Raw genomic sequence first — 21,975 nt, 5'->3', positions numbered from 1 at the left:
CTTTATTGCAGTGATAAACACCTGATTTTTAAAAAATCATTCCCCTTACTGTGTTTCCTTTTTATTCTGTGGTAAACTTTCTTTATTATCTTCAATGAAATCTCCTTTGCCCTTTCACCTTTTTCTCTTTTTCTCACTCTGTATTCTTCAAAGACTGAAAGTGATGTCGGAAGGGAAACTTTGATTTATGAAACAACTCAATCATCGGTCATTTCCGCTGCTAATCTTGCAGATCTAACTCTCTGCTCTTCTACGAGATCTCATTACTTCAGGAAGTGAATTTTTGCTCTCTAACAGCATCATATGTTTGATATATTTTCAATACTCTTAACCACCTTTCAAAATTACTTTATTTGATCCTTTCAAACTCAATGTGCGTTTGACCAGGGTCCCTCCTTAGGATTCCTGAAACATTCTCTGTAGGCTTCTGCTACTAAAATTGTTAGCATGTGATGAAATGTATACTACAGTAAGAAAGTATCTTGGGATCAGAAGATATAGAATCCAATGAGTGGAGGTAATAAATAACAAGGGGAGTAGTAGACTACAGGCCCCATCCCCAACAGTATCTCGTCTGCAGGACCAAGAATGATGGCATATTAAGAAAAGGAGATAATGATGGCAAATTAAGAAAAGGCAGCACATTAATCACGGGTGAACTTAATCTTCATATAGATTTAGTTAAGAATCACATAACACTAGGTTATAGTCCAACAGGTTTATTTGGAAGCACTAGCTTTCGGAGCATTGCTCCTTCATCAGTTAGTTGTGGGACAAGAGGATTGGGAGTGGCAGAGGTTGCCATGACAAGGAATTCAGGTCAGCTTCCTAGAACAATATAGTGTGGATCCAACCATGGATCAGGCTATTTTGGATCTGGTGAGGTGTAATGAGGCAGGTTTAATAAATTATGTCACAAAATAAAATCTCTCAGAGGAAACAGAGATTGTAAAATGGTAGAATTTGGCATTCAAATGAGGGGGAGGAATTTGGGTCAGAAACAGCGGTAGTAAGCTTACATAAGTCATTACAAAGTAATGAAGGTACAGCTAGCTTAGTGGTCTGGGAAAGGAATTTAGTTGTAAATTCAGTTGAGGAAAAATGGCAGACATTTAAGAAAATAGTTCATAGCTCACCGCAGAAAATATATTCCAGTGAGAGCAGGATTCCAGGAAAGGGATAAGCTAGCTGTAGTTAACCAGGGAAGTTAAAGATAGCATGAAATTGAAAGAAAGAAAACAGTGCTTTAAGGACTCATCCCTAATTGACTGTGAACTAAGTCACTTGCTAGGGCCATTTCATAGGGCAATTAAGAGGCAACATTATTGCTGTGGAACTAACAGTGCCATGTAGGCTAGACCAGATAAGAATCACATTTCCTTCACTGAAGGACATTAGTAAATAAGATGGGTTTTTACATCATTGTCAATGTTTAAATGGTTTCCATTAGGCTCGTTTATAACTATAGATTTTTCATTGATTCAAATTTCACCATCGTCTATGGTGGGATTCAAACCAGTGTTCCCTAAGCATAAGCTTGGGTCTTTGGATTACTAGCTGAGTAACAATGCACTATGTCATTACTCAAATGGCTGTGATTGAAGGTCAGTCACCTTCGCTGAGGACATCACTGCACGGGTTCTTCACGGTCATAATCTAGGCCCAACATCTTTAACTGCTTCATCAATGACCTTCTCTCCATCAATAAGGTGATAAGTAGAGATGTTTGGTGATAATCCAATAATATTTAGTATCATTTATGGCTCCTCAGATAGTGAAGTAGTCATGCCCATTTGCAAATAGTCATGGACATTGCCCATGCTTAGGCTAACATTTGCACCACACAACTGCCAGGTAATGATCATCTCCAACAGAATAGAATCTCACCATTGCCCTTGGACACTGAACGGCATTACGACTGATGAGTCTCCTATTAATGATATCTTAGGGGGTTATCATGAGAAGATACTGAACATATTAATGGACTAAACATATTAATACTGTAGCAAGAGCAGGTGGTCAGATTTAGGCATCCTGCAGCAACTAACTCACCTCCTGACTGCCCAAAGCCTGTTCTTCATTTACAAAGCAAAGGTTCGTAGTGTGGTACCCCTTACATGTTTAGATAGGTGCAGTTCCAACTTGACACCACGCAGGACAAAGCAGCCCACTTGACTTTGGGTGTGGTGTTAGTCACTCCCTCCACCACTAAGGTACAGTATCAACAGTATATGCTAGCGGAAAAACTCACCAAGATTCCTTAGACAGCACCTTCCAAACCGACAGCACCTTCCAAACTGACAACTACAACATGGAGAAGGGCAATAGATACATGGAAGTACCACCATCTCCAAGTTCTTCTCCAGACATGATCCTTCACTGTCACTATGTCAAAATTCTGGAAATCCCTCCCTAACAGTGTTGTGGGAAGACATACACCAACTGACAGAAAACAGCACACTACCATTTTCTCAAGGGCAATTAGGAATAGGCAATGAAGACCATATTTTCTTTATGAAAAATATCACTGAGAAGTGACAACCAATGTCAGGTGATTCAGGAAACAGTGAGGAAGAAAATACCTTTTTGAAGATTTAGGATACTGCAAAACAAGAGATTACCTGTTCCACCAAAAAAAGGCACTCTCCAAGAAAGAAACCCAAGGGAATAAAAGTTGTCCAGTCACTGCAAATAAACTAATCAGGAATGACATCCTTTATGATGGAGACCAAGAGATTAAAAGGTCCTCCTGTTTTAAAGGGACCTACAGACCTCAGACTATCAGGAAAAGAATCAAAGACATCAGTTTTTAATCCAGTATAACACCAGTCTTCTAAGTCAAAAGAAAACACATTGTAATGTGATCTTGAAACCTCCAAATCTGCTGATTGTAAAATCATATTTTTTGGGGGTAGAGGTGTAGCAGTGGATGTAGTGGTAAATTAAATAAAGCACACAAATCTACACACTAATAATGAGGAAAAAGCATGGAGGGAGATGTTTGTATGAGACTAAAAGGGTTAATATTGAGGAATGTCATAAGCATTACCCACTGTGTCACATGTACTTGTGAGCAGAACAGCTTAGGATTGCAGAGGAGCAAGACCTAACATTCAGATCTTTCTCAGTCTGTATACCAACGTCTACCATATCAATGTAACTTGTTACTAGTTATTCACATGCAATAAATTACTATCTTCAATTCAGGAGCCTCTTCTAATAAGGCAAATGAGTGGATTTCCTCAATCACACAAGATCAAGCGGCCTGTATATTATTACATTTAAAGAGTATGACAGTAGCAAATCTAGCAGATGGTGAGTGCACACGCACCATGTATGGTTACATGTTAAAATTAAAAAGGAATAGTTTAAAATTCTTGGAGTATTTTCCAAAAGACATGAGTTTTGTGCAGGTCTCATAGTTAGTTATGTTACTAGAGTTCACAATTGCTATACTGGTGGACTCAAAAAGTACAAATTTACAGCTATAAAATGTCACAAGGTTACTGCCTCCAGTTCTTAAGAAACAAGTATTGCTGCTTTTGACTGGCAGAATGCATGTAAAGAATAAATACAGAAGCCAATACAGCTGCTTTACTGTTTTCCAAATAGGATGCTGGGGCTTAAATGTGGTGGTTGTCGTCAGGGGGTGGGTACTCTTCCGTACAATTACGAAAATGCAGATGGGGAGGGGGTACTCACCCATACAATTACGAAAATTCACTTTTTGATCATCTCAGGATTGGGTATTGACACCTCCTTAGACTAGAATATGTCCTTTTGCTCTTTCAAAACAATGTGAGAGTTTGAATCCATAGATTGCATCAGAAGACTTTGCAGGTTACATCATGCAGCATCTTAATGTCAGAGAGTCACAGATGTCTTCAACACAGAAAAAAGTCCTTTGGTTCAGAGTCTGAGCCCAACAAAAACAACCACCTTACTATTCCAATCTCATTTTCTGACACTTGGCATTTGTTAAAGTTTTACTTCCATTAATATTCCAATACATATTTTAGCAATTAGAAATATGATATGTCTTTATCAGTACGACTGTATTCTTGATCCATTCAGAGCACTCCATTCCCCAGAACCAACAATGCTATTTTCTCATTCTGCTGGAAATCAAAAAAATTCTCTTGAACATAATTCAGGAGCTTTTCCTCTCCTCTGTTCCTTACTCTAGCATTCTTAATTATCCGAAAATATCCTGAAGTCAGCCATTAACATCATTCTTTAGTCATTGCACTTTTCTGTAATTATCCTTGTAAACACATTCCTCTATATTCTTCCCCACCGGTTGTTGGCCTGTAGAATACCAAAATTATGTAATGGCAGCTCTATTCAATTTAAACTCTTAGTGATTCAGTCTTTGACCAATCATCTCTTTCTGACAGTTTATTAGTTTTACTAATCATTCAAGGAGGAGAAAGTGAGGTCTGCAGATGCTGGAGATCAAAGTTGAAACTTTATTGCTGGAACAGCACAGCAGGTCAGGCAGCATCCAGGGAACAGGAGATTCGACGTTTCGGGCACAGGCCCTTCTTCAGGAATGAGCAGAGAGTGTTCAGCAGGAGAAGATAAAAGGTAGGGAGGAGGGACTTGGAGGAGGGGAGTTGGAAATGTGATAGGTGGAAAGAGGTCAAGGTGAGGGTGATAGGTCGGAGTAGGATGGAGGCGGAGAGGTCAAGAAGAAGACTGCAGGTCAGGAAGGCGGTGCCGGGCTGGAGGGATCCGGCTGAGACAAGGTGGGGGGAGGGGGGATGAAGAAACTGGTGAAGTCCAAGTTCATCCCCTGCGGTTGGAGGGTTCCCAGTCGGAAGATAAGATAAGTCTTATCTTCCGACTGGGAACCCTCCAACCGCAGGGGATGAACTTGGACTTCACCAGTTTCTTCATCCCCCCTCCCCCCACCTTGTCTCAGCCGGATCCCTCCAGCCCGGCACCGCCTTCCTGACCTGCAGTCTTCTTCTTGACCTCTCCGCCTCCATCCTACTCCGACCTATCACCCTCACCTTGACCTCTTTCCACCTATCACATTTCCAACTCCCCTCCTCCAAGTCCCTCCTCCCTACCTTTTATCTTCTCCTGCTGAACACTCTCTGCTCATTCCTGAAGAAGGGCCTGTGCCCGAAACGTCGAATCTCCTGTTCCCTGGATGCTGCCTGACCTGCTGTGCTGTTCCAGCAATAAAGTTTCAACTTTAATCATTCAAGGACACAAACAACAAAACCAAATAAGATTTGAAAAATTACTGTGGCAAGGAATTATGTAATTACAGAACTTCTTTCTGATCTGTAATTAAATTAATATCCTTCCAGGCCATTTCAGACAGACTATTCTTCAACTGGACAGTGACATTAGTTTTCCCTTTGTTACCTTTTATTCCATTAAGACTGCGAAGCAAATCATTTATATAAAAAAAATCACCAAAGGAACCTCAGCATTTCAGAATTTATTACATTCGCTGCATGCATTGAAGGAATTAAATCCACAGCAGAACACAGTTTCATTGGATTATGTGCATGCAATGCAGAGTGAAGAACTATGGCAGGACTTTCCAAATTTGGGGTCAGAACTCAGAGCCGTTTGGGGTCATAAGCTAAGATTTTGGAGTTGCAAGATCCAATGCAAGAACGGCCATCACAGAGCTCTGACCAAGTTACAACAACCATCCTCCTGTTCCAACAGGTCTTCACTCAGTTCTGAATAAGGATTGTGACAATTTTCAAGATTCAAAATGGAGCTAGAGAGAGAAAACAAAAACAAATTGCTGAAGAAATCAGGTCTGCTGAGTTTCTCAAGCAATTTCTGTTTTTGTGTCAGATCTTTAGTATCTCTAATTCTTCGTTTTATTCATGAGAGAAAACATTTGGGAAGCACTAGACTATGGCATATTTCACAAACCCATTTTCTATAAAACCCTATTTTAACTCACCATAATCTTTTCAAGGGCAATTAGGAATGGATGACAAGTTGCCTTTACCAGAGTCAGCATCCCATGAACAAATGTATGCATTAAAAAATTAATCTAAAATCTCAAAGTAGCACTATAACACAGTATGCCATTAAAATTCAAGCATTATACATCAACACATATAAAATATGTAAAAATGACTTTTAAATGCTTTGCTTTCCATATTCTACAGTGACAGAAAATTCAGTGAATCACTACTTCCGCCATAACAAAGTTAAAAATCACACAACACCAGGTTATAATCCAACAGGTTTACTGGAAGCACTAGCTTTCGGAGCGCTGCTCCTTCGTTGGGTGGTTGCGGATGAAAGAGCGGCGCTCCAAAAGTTAGTGCTTCCAATTAAACCTATTGGACTATAACCTGGTGTTGTGTGATTTTTAACTTTGTACACCCTAATCCAACACGGGCATCTCCAAATCATGTCCGCCATAACACTTCCCCCAACCTGCTTTCCCCCGTTCATTCTCACCACTTGCATTCCGACTCTCACATTTAACCTCCATACATCTTATCCCTATCCAGTCCACATTCGCTCATGCGTTCCCATCCTACTATATACCCTACTCACTTCTCTCCATTCCACTACTTATGGGGTGTAGGTTTGCTCGCTGAGCTGTAGGTTTGATATCCAGAAGTTTCGTTACCTGGCCAGGTAACATCATCATGGCGACCTCCAAGTGAAGCAAAGCTGTTGTCTCCTGCTTTCTATTTATATGTTTGTCCTGGATGGGGTCCTGGGGTTTGTGGTGATGTCATTTCCTGTTCATTTTCTGAAGGGTTGATAGATGGTATCTAGATCTGTGTGTTTGTTTATGGCGTTGTGGTTGGAGTGCCAGGCCTCTAGGAATTCTCTGGCATGTCTTTGCTTAGCCTGTCCCAGTCGAAATGGTGGGTTTTTTTCCCCTCAGTGTGTAGCTACGAGGGAGAGAGGGTCGTGTCTTTTTGTGGCTAGCTGGTGTTCGTGTATCCTGGTGGCTAAGTTTCTTCCTGTTTGTCCTATGTAGTGTTTCTGGCAGTCCTTGCATGGAATTTGTCCATGGGATGTACTGGGTCTTTTGAGTTTGTTAGTTTTTGTTTGAGAGAGTTGGTGGGCTTGTGTGCTACTAGGAATCCGAAGGGTCTTAGTAGTCTGGCTGACATTTCTGAAACTTCTTTGATGTATGGTAAGTTAACAACAAAGATGATATATAAAAGTTAGAATCATTTTCTGATCTTTAGAAATATTCAAGTTTTTATCTAGAATTCTCAACCTCAAAGGGGAAGCTCATTCTTTGAGCGCGTTTAAGGTATAGATTGATAAATTTCTGATTACCAATAGCATACAGGGGATGGGATGGGTAAAAAATGTTGAAGTGTTTAATTAGCTGTGATCATATTGAATGGGGAGGGCCGTGGGCTCGAGGGGTTTAATGGCCAACTCTGGTTCCTATGTTTTTATGAAATATTGATTTATTCGGGGGATAAAAAGCCAGATTTCAAACTCCGTGCTTCAGCTCCGCGCCATGCCCCCAACTCTTCTCTCCCCTAATTCCTCTCTTCCCTCCAATCCCCAACCTGCAACCGGCCCAGCAGCACATCACGGTTCCCAAAGTACCTACTCTTCTACCTGCAGCACCATCTCCTCCCTGAAGTCAATGGCAACTGCAGTTCCTCAACATACCTGCCAGGAATTGGGAGCACATCCTAATCTAATAAGAGTCCAGTAGGCAAAGGCACAAAACAGCCAAGGTAGAGGCAGTGCAAAGCAACAATTTCTGCCAAGAGCAGGATTGGTCGGGACTAGCCAAACTGGAAACTCCCACCTGGGCTGCAGCCAGAGTGATGGCCTGCAGTTTGGTCAGTACCAAGTTACTTGACTAGTAACTGGAGAAGATGATTTAGCTGTCCTGCAGCCAATGGAAGCATCCAAGGAGACAGTCTGGTTCTGTAGTCTGCACACAATAGCAGTGCTACTGGGAGCGCACTCTTTACATTTCCCGAGTTGGTGGCAGATTAATGAGGGGTGATGCTCAGTGACTAATCCTTGGACTAGGTGGTGAGAGAAAAAGAATTAAGTTGTGGATTCGTTCGCTGAGCCAATGTGTTTCTCTCCAAACATTTCGTCGCCTCACTGGGTGACATCATCAGTGCATCTTTGATAAGGTATTGGTGGTCTGATCCACCTGGTATTTATATGACTTGGTTTTATTTTCATTTCTGTATCTGAGTTATTTGTATATGAGGTCCAGTTCAATGTGTCTATTGATTGAGCTCTTTTTGGAGTACCAGGTTTCAAGGAATTTTTTCACATATCTCTTTTGTCTGTGCTAGGATGGTTACATCATCCCAGTTGAATTTGTCCTTCTAGGTTGTGTAGTGTTTCCTTCTTTAGGTTTGTCCCCAAGTACTAGAGGATCAATCTTTTGGGATACCCATTTCGATTAAATCCTTTTAACTCCAGAAAGCAGAACTATTCAAAGGACTTTAACAAAGTGAATACCCAAAGAGCACTATCCTCTGGTACTTATGGAAGGAACCCAAAGAAGAAAACACTACATGACCAGACACGCTAGCAACCATACCATATATAGAGATAATACCCGACTGGGCGGCACGGTGGCTCAGTGGTTAGCACTGCTGCCTCACAGCACCAGGGTCCCAGGTTCGATTCCAGCCTCGGGCGACTGTGTGTGGAGTTTGCACATTCTCCCAGTGTCTGCGTGGGTTTCCTCTGGGTGCTCCCATTTCCTCCCACAAGTCCAAAGATGTACAGGTCAGGTGAATTGGCCATGCTAAATTGCCAATAGCGTGTGTTAGGTGTATGAGCCAGCGGGAAATGGGACTTGGTGGGTTACTCTTCGGAGGGTCGGTGTGGACTTGTTGGGCCGAAGGGCCTGTTTCCACACTGTAGGGAATCTAATCTAATCTACTCAGACCCCTGGGAATCTTCGTGGCACACAAACCAGTAAAGACCTTCCATCAGCTCCTCACCAAGGTTAAAGACCCGACACACACATCCAACAGGATGAACATTATCTATAAGATACCCTACAAAGACTGTGAAAAACACTAGATAGGACAAACAGAAAGAAAACTAACTATACGAGTGCATGAACATCAGCTCGCCACAGGCATGACCAGCATAAACTCATTTCCAACTACACAGACAATGAAGGACATGAGTTCACCCCTCCACTTTTCTTCCCTTCACCATCTTACTTAAATACCGGTATTTAGGAATAGATAATACAGAACCCTGCCCTTTTATGAGTTGCAAAAATAAAAGAAATAGGAGTAGGCCATTCAACTTCTCAAGCCTGCCCTGTTATTGTTTTATATATATATATATATATATATATATGTACCAGAGTAGGGTGCTTTAAATACTTTTCATTGTCTTTTTTGTGAACTTACAAGTGACAATAAATTACTATTCTATTCTCAATGTGGTTGATGGTCCCTGTTGTTCACTAATTGTTTCTACATGTTTGTGCTTGCAGAAGTGCAGAGTAAACTTAATTTAGATTTTACTGTATTACCTCATAATCTCACCCTATTTAATATCTTATCTCTCATTTTAGTACCGTCAACTTATCCCAAAGTCTTGTTTAGCTTTTGTAAATTTACATTTAATATACCTCTGCTTAGTTTAAACTCTCAACATTATTGACAAACAGTTGCCAATACCGGAGAGCCCTCCCAACTGTACCATCAGTCCAGCCATGTATTTATATGCTCTGTCCTCCTATTTTTATAATCACCAAGACATCATTCAGATAACATATGTGGAATGAACTGCCAGAGGAACTGATTGATCCAGGTATTGTTACAATATTTAAAAAACATTTGGTAGGTTACATGAATAGGAACAGTTTGAGGGATATGGATCAAACAACAGGATCTGTTTCTGTGCTGTATAACTCTATAACTCTATGTGGGCGGCACGGTGGTACTGTGGGCGGCACGGTGGTACAGTGGTTAGCACTGCTGCCTCACAGCGCCAGAGACCCGGGTTCAATTCCCGCCTCAGGCGACTGACTGTGTGGAGTTTGCACGTTCTCCCCGTGTCTGCGTGGGTTTCCTCCGGGTGCTCCGGTTTCCTCCCACAATCCAAAGATGTGCAGGGTCAGGTGAATTGGCCATACTAAATTACCTGTAGTGTTAGGTAAGGGGTAAATGTAGGTGTATGGGTGGGTTTCGCTTCGGCGGGGCGGTGTGGACTTGTTGGGCCGAAGGGCCTGTTTCCACACTGTAATCTAATCTAATCTAATCTAACCTTGAAATTTACTACTTTTGAAATTGTTTGTTCAAGTACTTCCTAACTCATTGAAATCTGCTTGCAGAATATCTCCCTTTCTACCTGTCTGTGGAATCAGTATGGACCAGAAACTCTTCTTTAAAATGTGCTAATGTAAAGAAAGCTTTGCTATCACCCCACTAATATATCATAATTGTGTTGGACATATTTTAACACATCAGAACTCAAGCTTCCAAAAGCACAACAACATTAGCAAGGCTAACTTCTGGGATATTGACATCATGAATATCTTTTGGTTCCTTGAGCACTTTAAAATTAGCTTTGGACATAATGCTTGTGGCTTCAAGGCAACTGAAAGTAACAAAGAAAGAAAGAGCATCCTTATTAATTTTGTGGAAAGACAATTTCCAACCCATCTCTGGCACTTCTGCCCTTACCCTTCCCAGAGCAAATTTCAATGCCATCAGTCTCCACATTTAATATATCTCCATACATCTGCTGCCATTTCCACCTCCAGGTTACCAAAACCAAACACACCTCCACTCCCTCCACTCAGAGAAAGTGAGCACTGCAGATGCTGGAAACCAGAGTTGAAAATGTAGTGCTGGAAAAACACAGCAGGCCAGGCAGCACCCGAGGAGCAGGAGAATCGATGTTTCGGGCATAAGCCCTTCTTCAGGATTCCTGAAGAAGGGCTTATGCCCAAAATGTCGATTCTCCTGCTCCTCAGATACTGCCTGGCCTGCTGTGTTTTTCCAGCACTACATTTTTCAACTCCCCTCCCTCCACTGTCAAGATTCTGCATGAATTATTCCCCACATGACATCCTGGTCCAAATTTCCCCACTCGCCCATGTCACCTTCCCATCCAGCAATCACAGAAATAGTAATGATTGCCTGTTCATCTCCTCTCTCTCCCCACCACACCTTCCAGGTGAAGCAGGTTTTTACATGTACTTCTTTCAATCAAGTCTACTGTATATGCTGCTCATAATGCGGTCTCCTTTACATTGTTAAGACCAAACACAGTCTGTGACCATTTTGTACAACACCTCGGCCCTGTGTATCAGGATGATCCTATCTTTCCAGCTGTTTGCCATTTCCATAAGTGACCTTGCGCCTGTGCTAATTTTCGTGTCCTTGAAGCTCAATGCAAGCTGGAGAAGCAATACTTCACTTTCCACTTTATAGCCTCGAGGATCAAACTTGCATCCCACAACCTCAGTATGATCCTAATCTCCATTTACCTGACATCTCCCCATCTGTGCATTGTTTGCTTTACTCTCAACAGAGCAGATCCATTTTATCCTTCTTGCAACTAACATTTACACTTATTTTACATCTCTATCTTGCATTAATCATCTTGATTTTTTTTTGCTCTGGGCACACTTGCAATTTAGAGTCATAGAGATGTACATCACGGAAACAGACTCTTCGGTCCAATCTGTCCATGACGACCAGATATCCCAACCCAATCTAGTCCCACCTGCCAGCACCCAGCCCATATCACTCCAAACACTTCCTATTCATATACCCATCCAAATGCCTCTTAAATGTTGCAATTGTACCAGCCTCCACCACATCCACTGGCAGCTCATTCCATACACGTACTACCCTCTGCGTGAAAGAGTTGCCCCTTAGGTCTCTTGTACATCTTTCCCCCCTCATGCTAAACTTAAGTCATCTAGTTCTGGACTCCCCGACCCCTGGGAAAAGACTTTGTCTATTTACCCTATCCATGCCCCTCATAATTTTGTAAACCTCTATAACGTCACCCCTCAGCCTCCGATGCCCCAGCCGATTCAGCCTCTCCCTGTAGCTCAGATCCTCCAACCCTGGCAACATCCTTGTAAATCTTTTCTGAACCCTTTCAAGTTTCACAACATCTTTCCGATAGGAAGGAGACCAGAATTGTACGCAATATTCCAACAGTGGCCTGTACAGCCGCAACATGATCTCCCAACTCCTGTATTCAATACTCTGACCAATAAAGAAAAGCATACCAAACACTGCCTTCACTATCCTATTTACCTGCGACTCAAATTTCAAGGAGCTATGAACCTGCACTCCAAGGTCTCTTTGTTCAGCAACACTCCCTAGGACCTTACCATTAAGTGTATAAGTCCTGCTAAGATTTGCTTTCCCAAAATGCAGCACCTCACATTTATCTAAATTAAACTCCATCTGCCACTTCTCAGCCCATTGGTCCATCGGAGGTAACCCTCTTCACTGTCCACTACACCTCCAATTTTGGTGTCATCTGCAAACTTATTAACTGTACCTCTTATGCTCGCATCCAAATCATTTACATAAATGACAAAAAGTAGAGGGCCCAGCACTGATCCTTGTGGTATTCCACTGGTCACTGGCCTCCAGTCTGAAAAACAACCCCCCACCATCACCCTCTGTCTTCTACCTTTGAGCCAGTTCTGTATCCAAGTAGCTAGTTCTCCCTGTATTCCATGAGATCTAACCTTGCTAATCAGTCTCCCATGGGGATCCTTGTCGAATGCCTTACTGAAGTCCATATAGATCGGATCTACTGCTCTGCCCTCATCAATCCTCTTTGCTACTTCCTCAAAAAACTCAATTCAAGTTTGTAAGACATGGTTTCCCACGCACAAAGCCATGTCGATTATCCCTAATCAGTCCTTGCCTTTCCAAATACATGTACATCCTGTCCCTCAGGATTCCCTCCAACAACTTGCCAACCACCGACATCAGGCTCACTGGTCTATAGTTCCCAGGTTTGTCTTTACCACCCTTCTTAAACAGTGGCACCACGTTTACCAATCTCCAGTTTTCCGACACCTCACCTGTGACAATCGATGATACAAATATCTCAGCAAGAGGCCCAGCAATCACTTCTCTAGCTTCCCACAGAGTTCTCGGGTACACCTGATCAGGTCCTGGGGATTTATCCACCTTTAACCGTTTCAAGACATCCAGCACTTCCTCCTCTGTAAACTGGATATTTTGCAAGATGTCACCATCTATTTCCCTACAGTCTATATCTTCCATATCCTTTTCCACAGTAAATACTGATGCAAAATACTCATTTAGTATTTCCCCCATTTTCTATGGCTCCACACAAAGTCCACCTTGCTGATCTTTAAGGGGCCCTATTCTCTCCCTAGTTACCCTTTTGTCCTTAATGTATTCGTAAAAGCCCTTTGGATTCTGCTTAATTCTATTTGCCAAAGCTATCTCATGTCCCCGTTTTGCCCTCCTGATTTCCCCCTTAAGCATGCTCCTACTTTCTTTATACTCTTCTAAGGATTCACTCGATCTACCCTGTCTATACCTGACATATGCATCCTTCTTTTTCTTAACCAAACCCTCAATTTCTTTAGTCATCCAACATTCCCTATACCTACCAGCCTTCCCTTTCACCCTGACAGGAATATACTTTCTCTGGATTCTTATCTCATTTCTGAAGGCTTCCCATTTTCCAGCCGTCCCTTTACCTGCAAACATTTGCCTCCAATCAGCTTTTGAAAGCTCTTGCCTAATATCGTCAAAACTGGCCTTTCTCCAATTTAGAACTTCAACTTTTAGATCTGGTCTATCCTTTTCCATCACAATTTTAAAACGAATGGAATTATGGTCGCTGGCCCCAAAGTGCTCCCCCACTGACACCTCAGTCACTTGCCCTGCCTGATTTCCTAAAGAGCTGAAAATGTGTTGCTGGAACAGCGCAGCAGGTCAGGCAGCATCCAGGGAACAGGAGAATCGACGTTTCGGGCATAAGCCCTTCTTCAGGAATCCTAAGGATTTCCTAAGAGTAGGTCAAGTTTTGCACTCTCTCTAGTAGGTACATCCACATACTGAATCAGAAAATTGTCTTGTACACACTTCAGAAATTTCTCTCCATCTAAACCTTTAACACTATGGGCAGTCCCAGTCGATGTTTGGAAAGTTAAAATCCCCTACCATAACTACCCTATTATTCTTACAGATAGCTGAGATCTCCTTACAAGTTTGTTTCTCAATTTCCCTCCGACTATTAGGAGGTCTATAATACAATCCCAATAATGTGATCATCCCTTTCTTATTTCTCAGTTACACCCAAATAACTTCCCTGCATGTATTTCCGGAAATATCCTCCCTCAGCACAGCTGTAATGCTCTCCCTTATCAAAAATGCCACTCCCCCTCCTCTCTTGCCTCCCTTCTATCATTCCTGTAGCATTTGCATCCTGGAACATTAAGCTGCCAGTCCTGCCCATCCCTGAGCCATGTTTCCGTAATTGCTATGATATCCCAGTACCATGTTCCTAACCATGCCAGGAGTTCATCTGCCTTCCCAGTTAGGCCCCTTGCATTGAAATAAATGCAGTTTAATTTATTAGTCCTACCTTGTCCCTGCCTGCCCTGACTGTTTGACTCGCTTCTGTTCTCAGCTGTACCCGTCTCAGATCAATCTCATTCCTCACTATCTCCCTGGTCCCATCCCCCACCCAAGCAATCCTCCCAAGCAGTTCTAGCAAATTTCCCTGCCAGTATATTAGTCCCCTTCCAATTTAGGTGCAATCCGTCCTTCTTGTACAGGTCACTTTTACCCCAAAAGAGATTCCAATGATCCAAAAATGTGAATCCTTCTCCCATATACCAGCTCCTCAGCCATGCATTCATCTGCTCTTTCCTTCTATTCCTGCCCTCACTAGCTCATAGCAGTGGGAGTAATCCAGATATTACTACCCTTGAGGACCTACTTTTTAAATTTCTGCCCAACTCTCTAATCTCCCTTCAAAATCTCAACCTTTTCCCTTCCAGTGTCGTTGGTTCCAATGTGGACAATGACCTCCTACTGGCCCCTCTCCAAGACACCCCTGATCCTGGCACCAGGGAAACAACACACCATTCTGCTTTTTTTCTGCTGGCCACAGAAATGTCTGTCTGTACCTCTGACTACAGAATCCCCTAACACAATTGATCTCTTGGAAGACAGCATCCCCTCATTGCATTAGAGCCAGTCTCAATACCAGAAACTTGGCTGTTCGTGCTACGTTCCCCTGAGAATCCATCACCCTCTACATTTTCCAAAACAGCATACCTGTTTGAAATGGGTATATCCACAAAAGACTCCTGCCCAAGGTGCCAACCTCTCTCACCTTTCCTGGAGTTAACCCATCTATGTGACTGTATCTGAGACTTTGCCCCCTTCCTATAACTGCCATCCATCACATACTGTTTAGATTAGATTACTTACAGATTAGATTAGATTAGATTACTTAGTGTGGAAACAGGCCCTTCGGCCCAACAAGTCCACACCGCCCCGCCGAAGCGCAACCCACCCATACTCTGACATCTGTTGCTGTTGCAAATTCCTCATCGCTTCTATCTGTCTCTCCAACCAGTCCACTCGATCTGATAAGATTCGCATCCAACAGCATTTATGGCAGATATAATCCGCAGTAACCCTTAAACTCTCTTTAAACTCCCACATCTGACAAGTAGTACATATCACTGCAAAGGCCTTTTTTGCTCCTTCACAATCCAGGACCCAGAAAATAACACCGTCTTATTCCTGTACAAACACTGCCCCAGGTTAAATTAATAGCTATGGCTTATATTTTAAGTTTAATCAAGAGACTTATCTCCAAAAACATATACTCAACAAAGAATCCACTATACTCACTACTGCAGTCTCTCTCTTGGACAGACTTAAAACAACAATTAACTTATCTGATTCTGTGCTGTGAACTTCGGCCAATAGTTCTTCCAAATTTAGTTGTGAATTTCAGCATTTGTTAATTTTCCCAGATGCACTCCAAAGTCCAGGGATACACGAATTCAAACAGCAAAGGCGGTAACTGTGCAGGTTTTTTCTCTCTCTCTCTCCTGCCCTCACCATGTGCTTCCTTTGTCTGCTCTTCTCCCTTTTAAAACTGCTGTTGTTTTGACTTTTTTTTCCAAAGTTCCAAAACAATGCAACAGCATATAAAACAGTAATTGCTACTCCTGGAATTCGAGGAAATCACCTCCAACACCTAAAATACCTCAAAAAAAAGGAGCAGCTCTTACAGCCAGAAATTTTTCTCATCCTCCATTTTGTTCTACTTGTTTCTGCAAACACACACACACCATCTACATCTCAAACAAAACACTATACTCCTGCTCCTTTCAGTTCCAAATAATCATGTGGACTCGAAATGTTAACTCTGGGTGGGGCAAGAATACTAAACACCTGGTCTCTATAGGCATATGTTGGGACAGTTTTGCCCAATGACAGACATTGATCGGTTTTTCAATGAGGACCAATTGTGTGTTCAGGAGTGCTCAATATAACAACAACTTAAGGTCTTATGGCACAATAGTAATACCCCTACCTTGGAGCCAAAATATCTGGGTTCAAGCCCCACCTGCTCCGGAAGTGTGTAATGATACCTTGAATAGGTTGATTAGCGAATAAACAAACTTCAATTAGATCACCCCGATGATCAATTTACTTGACTGACTGTTATTCAGGACAAAATCAATTATAATAACTTCTTGACCGACTCCTGGACAAGTGGCTACAGTGTAGTACTTGCACAATACAGCAAAAACATCCAGTTTGTCAAAGAGAAAGAACCTCAATCCCGCTCTCTCCTCAAGAGTGCAGAAGTAAAAGATTCTGAATAGCTGGCTCCTTCCCACCTTCCCCCGTGCCCCCCTCCCCTCTCTTTCTCTCTCTCTGTGCAAACTCTCTTCTTGAAAGAGAAAGTAGAAAAACCACCTTCAGAGACATTAGAGTTGCTATATTTACAACCTTGTGTCCTTAAAGAGCTGAAAGGTAAACTCTCTCCCATCAATGTTTATAATCAGATTTAGTGCCAAAACTGTACTTCACTGACTTTTTTGTTCTTTTCCTAACAAAATATTTGTGAAATGCCTGTTTGTGTGTATGCAATTTTTTTTTAAGAAGGGAGAAGAGTTTAAGTTATAGGTAGAAGTTAGCAATTTGTGTTTCTTCATGCCATTCCTTAAAGCCATCTAGTTGCAATAAAGTGTGATTTTCTTGTTAATGAAAAGGTCTGGTGTACACTTTCTTGCAAATTGAATTAGACAGTTCAGTAAATTTGGGCAATTCAGTGCTTACTCAAATTTTCACATTTGTCACTTCTCTGGTTTTAGTGGGGCTTGCTTTCCAGCACTACTCTAGGAGCTGTGACATGTTATTTCCATTTCTCATTTATCCTAAGAATCATTTATATTGTAGTTAAATATTATCATATGGCCATGATAAATACATATGCTACCATCTTCATATTTTGCAAGATCCGTCTGCTTGTCCTTCACTGTCAAACAAGCTGGGTCACTATCCTCACTGTTAGACAGCTTCTTTAAATTGTAAAGTATATATCTTTTATAGCTTTCCATTCATTGGAAAACAATTTGATCCAATCCTTCACTTCTCTAAGATAATTATTCTTTAACAGTACAATATTTTTATCATAACATTTTATTTCAGACCTGAAGACGCATGGCACGTTTCTAAGCCAGCATTAGATTCTCATTGAGGAAAATAGCTCAGCATTTAAAAGGAGCTATTAGCTTAAATCAGAGAGAGTAAAATATTGTCTTACTTTATACAGGCTGATCATTCAAAAAGGAGATACTAATTTTATTGCACACAGGGATGGACTGTGTTAATTCCACAGATCTTCCATCTACTCTAAAACAGGATTTAATGTGGAGAGTTCCATGTCTCCTAACCCACTGCAATTTACTGATGGAGAAAAAGCTGAGTACTATTTTCATCTGATAATTTTACTCCCCAGGAGCATGATACCCTGAAAATGTTCAAAATATTTATCTTACCATTTGGGACCTGAAATTTCAAAGTCCTTTCAAAACTCGTGTCCTGGTCCAAAACCACCTCCCCATTATTTAGACCTTTTTTAGTTCAATCATGGGATGTGGGTATGTATTTCTAATTACTCTTTTGCAGGAGGAGACATCGAATTATTATGTCATGCTCAGTGAGTCCCTACAGTAGTAAGCAAGGGAGCATTAATAGAATGGATACAGTACTTTAGGAGCTATGTGTCCTGTTAAAAGCTCACAATTTAGTAGCTGAATACTCCTTTCTAGCCATTAACATTGAATATGCCTATTTCCAGCTACATTTACATGATATCCTCCAATAATGTCCAATCCAGACATGTGTAACCAAGTACAGGATAGTCCAAAACCTAACCATGCAATTTCCTAACAAATGCAAAATCTGAAACATTGAAGTACCCCTCCTACACCCTAAACACATTGCAGTCTCCACAAATTCTCTTAATCTCAAATGCTTATTCCTTAAAATCAAAAGTGCCGTCTTTACTCAGAACTTATAAAGCTCCTTTTTAAAGGACAGCTGCAAAACCTTATCCATTATGTGTTTAAGCAATCAGTTCATTCAGAGCAATATCTCTCTTCAAAAGACAATACAATCTGACACGAGATAATTTTACGCTTATGAATTTTGTTTGAATGCTCTCCAATTCTACCACCTTTATGCATCTAACCTGATTAAAGCCAGCATTGTCAACATTTTAAAAACTATCAAACCTTCTCTAAACTTACACTTCTCTAAAATAAATAAACTTTTAATCCAACTGTTGTTCCAGTCACTCTTTCACCAAGATATTTTCACTAATAAATAAAACCACAAGAGAAATCCAGAATAAAAGACTGAATTGGTTTATAAAATCAAATCTGTGCAGAGCACCAGTTCTTATATTTCAGACTGAACTTTATTTTGAAAATTTAATTGTTGTCTCGAATACCCAACTGGCACATTAATACAAACACTTAATTTTTACACCTTTATGCTTTGCATAGCAACAAAACATCCCATTCATAAAATGAGTCTAATAAGATTAATATCATTGTTGGAACATCTTAAAATCAATAACTTAAGGTGTGATTAGTAAACCAGATATTTGAGATGGTCAAGTGCTTCAAAAGCTAAATAATATAGAAAAACCAGAAAGGAGGACTCTATGTGTGTCTTGATACAATCTCTAAACTTGTTCTTGAAATAAGAATTATTAAGACAAGTATGCAAGACACCCATTATTATGAAGCTAACCAATTCAGCACCTGATCAATGATGGAATCCAAGGTACTAAGTAGCAAGTATCCTCGACCCCGAACTAGATATTCTCCCAATGCGACCACATGACTTTCTTCCTCCTCTTCTTTACACTCAGATCTCTGAACCACAGCATTGCAAAGCTGGTGCACATCTGTCAGGAATTCCCGTGCCAATGCGTTACAGGCACTGCTCATGTCTGAGCTGTGGAAAGAAGCAAGACTGTTCAGAACATTTCATAAGTAAACATCACAATCTCCTGTCAGAATACTAATTACCTTGCTGCTGTACATGAAGGATTTGGTTTTTGTAGTAATTACAGTAATAAAATGTTCAACCTTTAACTTAATTGACAGACAGTAGTTGATCAAAATGTCAGTCTTTCAAACAAACAATCTCTGCATCAAAAATTAAATTTCATAGTACATGCCATTTAAACAATATCTGAAATCACATTCAAAAAGGTTGCAACTTACCCTGGTTTTTACCTTGCTATCATATATACAACCATATAAATTTCAAAGCAATAAAAGATTATCAAAGTTAAACATTTTATTTTTCATATTACTCAGGCTTCTTGTTTCACTGGTTATCTGCAGCTTCCAGCTCTCTCACAGATCCTGATTTTTATTTAGAGCTAATTATTAAACTTCTCCACCTCAAATCTCAATGATATGAAAAAACTAAGCTGTAGGCTCAGAAATGGTAAAATCACACGGCATCATGTGATATCACATGGACGATCTCTTCTCCAAAAAGCATGACACTGTTTTATTCATGTTTATTTATTAATAAAAGACTGTAGCTCCCCAATAATGGAAGCATGACTGTGACAAAGAAGTCTGTTTAAAAGTATAGCTTGAAACTATTCTATATTGTATAGCACCAAACATCAGCATATTTATGCTGAAATGCTAATATAATAAAGAAACTTTAAAACTTTGATACACATTTTTTATCCAATATGTTCTATGATGACGTTATTTCAAAAGTGAAATAAATCCCATATTTATGAATTCAAAGTACCATCTCCAGACCCAGATTGGATTAAGGACAAATTTATTGAGTATGTTGTTAGGTGTTGTAACACTTCTCTTTATCAACGAAGAAAGAACAGATTACTGCATTTTATAACACTCGTTTTTACATCATAAGACAGTTCACATTAACATGCAAATGTATTAACTTTGGTGTCAAAAACATTTATTTGAGTTGACAAATGTTTTCTCAGTACCTTGCTAATCAGCTGCTGGAACTTGTCACTAATAACACCAGTCAGCAAGTCAATTATGTAGCAATGCAATTAGCCATTCTACCTAGACTCAAATGTGTCTTTGTCTCAAAAATAGAGTCACATAAAGTGGTATGGCTCCACAGCTACCTCACTACAACAATCATCATACATGATTCAACAAGTGAGTTTTTGACTACAGCAGAGAGCATCTGAAATACCATACCATACAAAGCCATAATCCTGTTTCCATCACTTGACCATACAAAGCCATGGGTCAAGTGATGGAAACAGGATTAAAATGGCTGGAGACACAATGGTCTGAAGCACCTCTTTCTCAACTGTAAAAATTACGACTTAACGATTGTGATACCACCCATAATTAACATTTACAAGAATGTCATTTCACGTTATCAGTGATTCTCAATTTATTTAATTGAAAATAGGGATACCGCACAGTTCTGCTGAACAGAGTTTCTGTCTGAAGTACACAAAGAACAAGATTGATGAGCTAAAGGAATGGAAAGTCACTACTCCATATTTTCAGGATCTGAGACTTGTTTCATCATTATTATTAATAATAATAATAATAATAAACTAAAGAGCTCAGATAAACCATATAAACAGAAACATTAGGAATGTATAAAATACATACATACGTCCCTACTCTTTCCTCTCCAAAGCTGAAAGCGTTCTCACCTTCCAAGACTATTCCAATCTTTCAAGTGTATACATGTTGAATCTTCCCCCCCACAACATGACTTCTGCCATAGTACAGAAATAGTTCTAATCAAAACCACAAACATCTTATGAGCTGTCACAAAGGTAAACTTTCTCATTTCAGTCTATGTGACTGACAACATCATCTTCCTCTAAAACCTCTCCACTGACATCATCCAAATGGACAATTCTCACCTGGTTCTGTTTTTTATCTAATTACAGCCAGAAATTCATTTTCTATAGTTTCTTTTCGATTCTTTCAAGATAGCAATGGAACAGGAGGACTGCATGCAGGTTCTTGCCCAAGGCTCATCTGGTCCATTCTGCTTTCTCTTTTGTTTAAAAAAAATCTTTTCTTCTTGCCATTCCTTTTTTTTCTTTTTTGTTTTCAGTTTTGTGGTTGGTTGGTTAGCAGTATTGATGGGGCAGTAAGCAAAGGCTGTATGCAGAATGGCGAATATGGCTTCTCCCAGGGACTGGAGGGGGCAGTTAAGCCCTTCCATCGATTGTGGGAGGTGGCGCCGGCAGCAGTGGACAGTTCAAGATGGCAACATCTGCAGCCAAAGCAGGACCCTTGGGTGCAACAATGGCCTGGCCTGGCAGCAAAACCAGGGACTCCTAGTTGCAGTGGACCCAAAGGAGGAAGCCCTGGCATGGTATGGCGTGGCGTGGCAGCACCAGCACATTATGCCTAGTGCCAAAGGCAGCAGCAGAGCCAAGGACTCTTGGTTGTGGTCGCAG

General features: G+C 40.8%; 1 protein-coding gene across 3 annotated transcripts in view; it reads right to left on the bottom strand.

Moving 5' to 3' along the window:
• The window catches only part of lyst (lysosomal trafficking regulator), a 360,509-nt gene that overhangs the window by 241,907 nt on the left and 96,627 nt on the right, over positions 1 to 21,975 (bottom strand). For 2 of the 3 annotated variants that reach the window (XM_043680014.2, XM_043680023.2), the window contains exon 3: positions 19,292 to 19,487. In XM_043680014.2, the coding sequence (XP_043535949.2) occupies positions 19,292 to 19,487 (196 nt within the window). Of the gene's footprint in view, positions 1 to 19,291; positions 19,488 to 21,975 lie in introns of those variants that run through there. The other variant, XM_087978632.1, reaches the window with a different exon arrangement.

This window comes from Chiloscyllium plagiosum, unplaced genomic scaffold (assembly GCF_037043375.1).
Source record: "Chiloscyllium plagiosum isolate Xiang-an unplaced genomic scaffold, Cpla_swu_hap1 HiC_scaffold_3, whole genome shotgun sequence".
In the NCBI taxonomy this organism is placed as follows: Eukaryota; Metazoa; Chordata; class Chondrichthyes; order Orectolobiformes; family Hemiscylliidae; genus Chiloscyllium; species Chiloscyllium plagiosum.
Note: the sequence above shows the minus strand (reverse complement) of the source record. Positions and strands in the feature narration are given on the sequence as shown.